The sequence below is a fragment of the Fonsecaea monophora genome (assembly GCF_001642475.1).
Source record: "Fonsecaea monophora strain CBS 269.37 chromosome Unknown Scaff240, whole genome shotgun sequence".
NCBI classification, from domain to species: Eukaryota; Fungi; Ascomycota; class Eurotiomycetes; order Chaetothyriales; family Herpotrichiellaceae; genus Fonsecaea; species Fonsecaea monophora.
The window spans coordinates 1-7,976 of NW_019174171.1; the positions used below are offsets into that span (position 1 = coordinate 1).

Here is a 7,976-nt window from a genome sequence, read left to right on the forward strand (position 1 = left end):
CTCCCCCCCCCTTTAGGCTAGGAGCGGCGCCCGACCCGACCCTCTAAACGTCCCCCGACTACCCCCTAGTAGCGGTCTCGTCCATTCAAGCTCGGCACCTAGGAGTAAAGCTAGTGGTATCGTCCGAGCGCTATACGGCATTCTAAGTGACATCTAGCGTGTCCAAGCCCATCTCCCTCCGTCACGTTCACCCTTGACGGCCACTACTTAATCTGTATAACCGACGACGGTAATCTCGAGGTGTTTAGGTAATAGGAGAGGTTAGCCTAAAGCCTCGTATATGATACACTCCCTATTCACCCTAATCGTACGCTACTCGCGAGAGGAAATTAAACCTATTACCCTTCTACTAATTAAAGTAGTCTTAGTATTTTAGCCCCGTAAACATCCACTTTATACGACGGGAACTAGGCCCCTCTCGGTAGGGTAGTACCTTCTACGCTCCCTCCCTCCCTCCCTCCCTCCTTCCCTCCTATATAAGGGGTGCGAGATCTTATCTCCCTAGCTCGGTTTAAGGTATGTTCGAGGTGACTACCCCTTAGATTCGGGATTATATATATACATTCCTCCACTAAATTAGGGACTCCCCTTAGTCGACGATATCGTCCACCTCTTCCATAGTATATAGATCCTATCCCCTCCCCTAGGTATGACCGTACGGTAGGTTCCCCCGTCAGCCCTAATAGAGCTATGGCCGCCCCGAACCTAGCCCCCTCAGCGCCTGAGTCGATCGACCCGTTTCCGGATAACCTCTCCTTCTTTGACTTTAATGCGGAGGACGACGGCCCCGCGGGCGAGGCCAGCCCTGACGCGAGTGAGGACGAGTTCGACGATCCCGCGGACGGGGTTCCTCGTGCTACCTCGCTAAGTCTATTAGATAGCGAAGCCGACGGCTTTAGTAATGACGATGCCGTCGATATTGCGGTCGACGCCTATAGCTGGAAGATTAACTACTCTCGGGGGCATTATTAACTCCGCGGTTCGTCCTAGCCTCCTCCCTCCCCTACCTCGCGGGGAGTCCCTAACTAGAGTGGTAGTCCGATAGTGAAAGACTTCCTCTCCCTCTCTTAAGACCCCGACTTTAACGGCACCCGCGCGATCGAGATGCTCTAATAGCGGTATACTATCGACTATAGTAGCCGTAGGGCGGGTAGCCGGACTACGCTCGCGGCCGATAACTACTACCCTCTCTTCTCCCTTAATATAATCATCATTATCGGGTAGCCGATGAAGCCTCTAACCTACCTTAACGGCTACTTCTTCGACAATATCACCCTAAGTTTTCGGAACTGGCGCGCCTCGTACAGTCATAAGTACATCTACGGTGTCTCTTTTGACCTCCAACATCGGACCTTCCGTCTCGCTACGGCGGCTACTCGCGAATCCTGGTTCGTAGTCATATACCCGACCGGTAGTATCGTAAGCGAACTCTACTAGTCCTACCGCGCGTAACGTCGACAACGGGAGGAGGCCTCATAGTCGAGCGCCCTCCGCTACCAGCACGCCTATTTCCTCGCTGAGTACATTAAAGAGCTCTTCCTCCTTAATAATCTCCTCGGGGAAGGGGTCGAGGCGTCGTAGCGCCTCGATGGGCCCGAGACCTAGACGATCACCTTTAATAAGTGGACCGCCTTCTAGCGGCTCTTTATAGAGTACTGGTCCGACTATATCTAGGACTATACCGAGGATTCGTTCTGGTACGATAACTAGCCGGCTTTCTACGCGTATGACTACGGGGCTAATATTAACATCTAGGCGGAGGAGTCACTACGGTCCCTCCCTAAGGAGACGACTATCCGCCCGACCGAGGACGAGAGCTCGGGCGAGAGTGAAATAGAGGAGGACGACGAGGATATAGGGGACGAGGAGAGTGAAGGTGGCGATAATAATAGTTAGCCTACACCTCCTGGTGACGATCGACGTGGTCCTATAGCTACTCGCGCACGACTAGGCGCGTCGCCTACTACGCCTAGTCCTCCTACTCGGCCGAGTCCTGACGATGAGGGTAGCGAGGGGCCTCCGGGCTCACCCTAGTCTATTTACCCGACTGGGCTCGAAGAACTTCAGTACGAGTTAGAGATCAAGTATATCCTTACCTATATCAGCTCTATTTCCTACGCCCTCGCGGTCGACGTCCATTACCTCGATGGGTCCTACGCGCCCGAGTAGATAGGGCAGTCCGAGAGGGTATCCCCTCGTTATCTCCTCGCGAACCGGAATAGTGTCGCCCGCGAGTATTACGGGGCGCGCGACTACTCCTTCTACCCCCTCGCCTTCTACCCCGCCTACGGGAACTTCTCCTCGACCCGGCTACCGGCGTTTCTCGTTAATAACGTCCTTACGGTAATGAAGGATAACCTAAGTTACTAGAATCGGGGGGTCGACGTCCTGACGGCCGGCTACTTCTAGGCCTACTCGAACATTAAACGGAGTATCCGTTACGCCCTAGACGACCTTCTCGCTATTAAGGGGATTACGACCGCCGCCCTAACCCTCCTAGAGGCCGAGGCCGCCATATCGAGGCGGGCCTAGACCCTTCGCCAGCGCCTCCGCCGGTAACTCCTAGGCTAGACGACCCCCGACGATCTGAGTGCCTCTCGTCCCTTCGCGCGCGAGGGTCGCCGGATTAACGCCGCGATCGACGCGGCCGAGTTTAGTTTCCGCTTCGAATAGGTTATCTATATCCAGGTCGACCGCCTAACCTCCTACTAGCGGCGGTTCTAGACCGTCCTTCAGCCTATCCTCCAGCTTATATAGTTCTTCTTCTACGAGCCGGACGAGTATACGCACCTCCTCTACTCCTTCCGTCCGGCCGTCTTTCCTGGCGTCCTAGCGACCTACGCCTATATCTTCGATACCGCGCTCGGGGAGCTTCACCGTCGGATCGACGGTCGGAAAGCCGACGGTGTGGACATTACGCTCGCCGAGGGCGTCGCGGCGATCGACCGCCTCGAAAGCTACTGCTTTACGGGCTTCCCCCGCTCCCTTATCGCCTCGGTTATGAAACCCCTCTAGACGATCGATAGTATCGAGTACGGTACCTAGCCCTACCTCGATCCCTAGCTCCTGGACCTCCAGACGGTCGGTAGGTACCTTAACCTTCCCTAGTAGCCTCGGAGCGCTAAGGACCGACCTATCCTTATGTATATTACCGCCCTATCCTTTTACTACGGGCCCGCGATCGCGATTAGCCGCTATACCTACGCGTAGTTCTAGGACCTCGGCGGTCGAGATATTACCGGGCCTAGTCGGGTTACGAAATTCTTTAATGACTTCTTCTAGGACCTCTGGATCCCCTAGTAGAAGGCCTTTATTAAGTCTCACCTCGTCCGCTATCTACGGGAGGAGTAGCGCCGCCGTGACCTCCTCTAGGACCTAGCCGTCGAGCGGGAGGCCGACCTTATCGAGTACTAGTAGAGCCTCCTCGAGAGCTAGGCGTAGAGTCCCTAACCCTTTACGTAGCGGGAGTTTAAGCTTATTATGTCGACTCTCATCGCGCCCTACTCCGCGACATCGGCCGCCACCTCTACCTAGGTACGTTAGGACTACGCGAGGGAGCTCTATAAGTACGGTATTAGCCTTAACCCTATGAGTAAGTCCCGGTTCGTCGCCGCGGGCTAGACCTAGTTCGCCATCCTCCGCTACATTCTCTAGTACTTTACGGGGGACTCCAGTATAAAGTCTGAGTACTGGATCGCGGCTATCTCGGCGAGTATACAGTCGAACGCGATCGAATGTATCCCCGGGGTCTACTAGTCCCGTCTAAGCTTCCGTCGTATCGTCCGTCTCGTCGGATATACCCTACCCGCGGCCGTCCTCTCGGCCCCTATCTAGAGCCTTAAGCGGGCGGCGATGGAGGTGCAGTATACGAGTAAGCGTCTACGGACGACTAGTAAGGTGGATTTTAGCTGTGACATCCCCTTCACCTAGATCTCCGGCCTCCTCTAGTAGGGCTTTAACGCGCTCGAGCGCTAGTTCTAGAAGGGCGACCGCCGGATCCTCGAGTACTACTAGGTCGCGTAGAACTGCCTCCATAGCTACCTCGGCGACCTACTCTACGACCTCCTCCTCATGCTCGTCCTCACCCTCGCCTCCTGTTCCGTAACGCCTACGGTAGTACTAAATAGTTACGAGTTTAGTATCGGACCCCGTAAGGATCCCGCCCTCTTCGCCGCGAACCTCGCGACCCGTATGCTCTAGTTCCTCCGGCCTAAGTACTTTCCCTAGTAGGAAGAGCGCTAGGTCGTTCTATCCGTGCCCGAAATGACTAAGAAGATTGAATATAAGGGTATTAGTAACCGCCTCCTCCGCGAGTTAGGTTAGGTTAAGGTCATCCGGGGGAGCCAGGATATACCGCGTAATACCGAACTCGAGTTATAGGATACGGCTACGTACCTCGCCTAGCGACGCGAGCTACTCGCCCTCCGTAAGGACCCCGCCGCGTTCATTAGCCTTATCTTCCGTAGTCATAACCCTATCTGGGTCGACCGGTGCGCCTAGCTCGTTAACCCGACTATACCCGAAATAGACTAGTGTAAATAGCCTAAATGGACGTGGATGGTTTCCTATCTATCCAGCCTCCGCTTAACGAGCTAGAAGGAAGATACTATCATACCCTTATCTGTAGAGTAGCCTCTCCTCTATGCCTGAAGACCCCCCCGGCGTTCTCTATATCCCTGTCCCTGATAGATATTATAGTGGGTATATATACTATAGTATTAAGAGGGGAAGGAATAGAAGGAGAGACGTAGGCGCCACCTTAAGAAAATCTTAAGTCCCGTACCGTTGTTCGGGACACTTAGATGTCCGACTACGAGAGATTCAGTCGGCGCCTGAATATGCGAGGGTAGAAAGGAGTGTGAAGGAGAGAAGATCCAGCTCTTATACCGTAGTTTAGGACACCTAGACATCTAACTACGAGAGATTCAGTCGGCGCTTAACTATTATACGAGGGTAGAAAGGAGTGTAAAGGAGAGAAGATCCAGCTCTTATACCATTATTTAGGATACCTAGACATCTAACTACGAGAGATTTAGTCGGCGCTTAACTATTATATAAGGGTAGAAAGGAGTGTAAAGGAGAGAAGATCCAGCTCTTATACCATTATTTAGGACACCTAGATATCTAACCATGAGGAATCTAGTCGGCGCTTGACGGTCGTACGAGTGTAGAGGGGAGGAAATCTTAGGGAGAAGAGGAGAATCCAGCTCCCGTACCGTAGTTCGGGATACCTAGACATCTAGCCATGAGAAAGTTAGCTAGCGCTTGATATATATATAAGTGTAGAAAGGAGAAAAAAGTAGGAAGAAGAGGAGATTCTAACTCTCGTACCGCGGTTCGGGATACCTAGACATTTAACCATGAGGAATTCAGTCGGCGCTTGACGGTCGTGCGAGTGTAGAGAGGAGCGGGTAGGAGAGAAGATTCTAACTCTCGTACCGTAGCTTAGGATACTTACGTCCATTTCCAAAAAATATTAATATTCACTTCGAAGCGATATTCACTTCGAAGCGACATTTACTTCGAAGCGACACCTACCGCCCCTCTCTAAGTGACATGAAAATCCAGTCTCAAGTCATCCTTAGTCGATAACTACCTCTTCCTTCAGGAAAAGGGTAGTATCGTTATCGATAATAACGTTAACGCCTCTCTTCTCTCCAGCACTTTCCTTCCTCATCGCCTCTTTTACTCACTATATACTTATTCGTAACGCTTTTCATCTTCTTCTACGGTTTCAGTAGTGAATCTCTTTATCTAACCTATTCACCTTTAACTTAACCTAAACTTCGCACCTTCGACTTAACTAAAACTTCTCACCCTCGACTTAACCTAAACTTCTCACCCTCGACTTAACTTCATTCTCCGTCCAGTTTAATTCGCTCATTAACGATCGAGGTAGGAGTTAATACTTAACTCTCCTAGTCCCTCTCTTTCCTCCTCACCCTATTACTGACAGTCACCCAGCCACTTTAACGAGCCTTCGAGGCTCTCGTCCTCGGTCGTCGACATGGCCTCGCGCTAGAGCGCGCCTCCGGGTCGTGGCAGTACGACCACGACAGCTACGAATACGTCTCTCGTCCTGACGGGGGGAAATCCTCTACGAATTAATAACCTGACCTTCACATCTACGCGGGACTTTATCAACTACCTTCGTAGCCGTCCGGCCGTCAAACGTCTAACTCTCCTCCACTACTTCTAAAATGCCATTAGCGGCATCATCAATCAGATGGGAGATGTCGTCGACGAGGTCTGGACATATGTCGAGAACGACTAGGACATCACTAAGGTGATACGCGGTCGACGAGAGCAGTTCGACGACGAATTCTAGACTCTCCGTACCGTGGCCGCCACCCGTCGTCGAGTACGAGACCGTTTCCGAGAGGGTCGACAGCGCCTCCTGGAGTTTACTAATGTTGACTTTATCGACATACTTCTCCCCGCATTAACGAATAACTTAACCGGTATCCAGGACGCGGTCCGTGATGCCTTACGGTACGGTAATATCGATCCCGTGACCCTGATGCAGCGTACTAACACGATCCGTCTTCATCGCCTCGCGCGCGTCGGAGGATTTACCATAGGCTACGCGAGAACGACGCCAGTGATTAAGTCTGGAGACATCACTCTTATCGCTAACTACTAGTACGGTCGAGCCGATCCTGCCTGGCAGCCCCGGATCAACGACGCCATTTAACTAAACAATCTCGTCTAACTCTCCGGCGGTCTGTACACGACTCGATCCCAGGCTCCTCTCTCGACCGTATAAGCTCTCGTCAATAACGGCCGACTATTAGATCTACCGATAGGACCGCCACCCCAGACCCCGTCTACGCAACGTCTCGGCACCCCCTAAGTCCAGATAATCCAGACTCGCTAAGGTGACTCTCCCCGTCCTACCCCAGCGACGCCTACTCCGGTCTACCCATCTAGCGACGTTCCCATACCGTCAGTCGAGGGGAATGACGGTCCTAATCTCCGTCCCGGCGCTAGGCTCCCCGAGGGAGCGTATCGAGATGCCCCTACGCCGCGTCCTACACGTCCAGGTCCCCAGCTATCAGGTCTCGCCCAGTCCCGTAACGATGTGGCGGCCGGTCGACGTCGTCCCCGAGCGAGTAGCACCCTATACTCTAGGGAGTGATGACCTACGACCCCGCTACCCATGTCATGCAGTACTGGGACTCGCATTTCAACGCCCAGACCCGGGCCGCCAATACCGAAGGGGTATACACCGCCTTCGCCGAGCTCCTGTTTATCTACCGTAATCGACTCGTACGCCTAGACCTACGGGGCCCTAACGCCAGCCCGCCGACCCGCGGCCCGTACGAGTCCGACATCCAGCGTAACGGGTTCGACTACGGTATCTTCGCCGTGGAGAATGCGCGTCGCTTCGTGGAGGAGACGGGTAACTACCCCACGAACCGTACCCCCATCACTACTAACCTTCGGTACTGGGTCCTATCCGAGCTTTAATATTACGTCACCTAGCTCTAGGAGTAGACGGACGAGGCTCTCGCCGCCAACCGCGAGAGATTCCGCCGCGCGAACCTCGCACGAGGCGGCCATCGACGAGAATCGCCCATCGTCCTCGGTAACACCCCTCAGCCCGGTAATACCCCCCCTCCGCTATACTAATCTCGTCCTAGGACGCCTTCACCGCGACGCTGAGTCTCGGGCGCCGTAACTGAGTCACTATTTTACTTTTTTTTTCCATTTTTTTTTTTTTTTTTTTTTTTTTTACTAACGATTCCCCCCCAAATGGGTTTGGGGGGGGAGACACGAGATCCAGGGGGGAATAAATTTACTTCTTAAGGGGGAAAAGAGCGGGGGAGAAAAATGGGTAAAGGGGGTGGTGTGGGAAAAGCTCCGAAACACCCGCCAGGAAAAAATGGGGAGAAAATAAAAATACTTGCCTTTAAACAACACCCCGCACACAAGAGAATAGGACTGCAAGACTATACAGGCTTGTTGGTAAAAAA

At 53.0% G+C, this 7,976-nt stretch overlaps 2 protein-coding genes across 2 annotated transcripts; both read left to right on the forward strand.

The window, feature by feature from the left end:
* Positions 1-690: 690 nt before the first annotated feature.
* AYO21_12132 (hypothetical protein) lies at positions 691-3,015 on the forward strand (the record flags this gene model as incomplete). The annotated part of the gene is made up of 6 exons (XM_022661957.1): positions 691-924; positions 1,756-1,891; positions 1,952-2,005; positions 2,060-2,165; positions 2,223-2,343; positions 2,758-3,015. The coding sequence occupies 6 exons, from the start codon at positions 691-693 to the stop codon at positions 3,013-3,015; spliced, it is 909 nt and encodes a 302-aa protein (XP_022505732.1).
* Positions 3,016-7,013: 3,998 nt separating this feature from the next.
* On the forward strand, positions 7,014-7,685 carry AYO21_12133 (hypothetical protein; the record flags this gene model as incomplete). Its single annotated transcript, XM_022661958.1, has 4 exons — positions 7,014-7,073; positions 7,132-7,445; positions 7,492-7,588; positions 7,644-7,685. The coding sequence occupies 4 exons, from the start codon at positions 7,014-7,016 to the stop codon at positions 7,683-7,685; spliced, it is 513 nt and encodes a 170-aa protein (XP_022505733.1).
* Between the last annotated feature and the right edge of the window lie 291 nt (positions 7,686-7,976).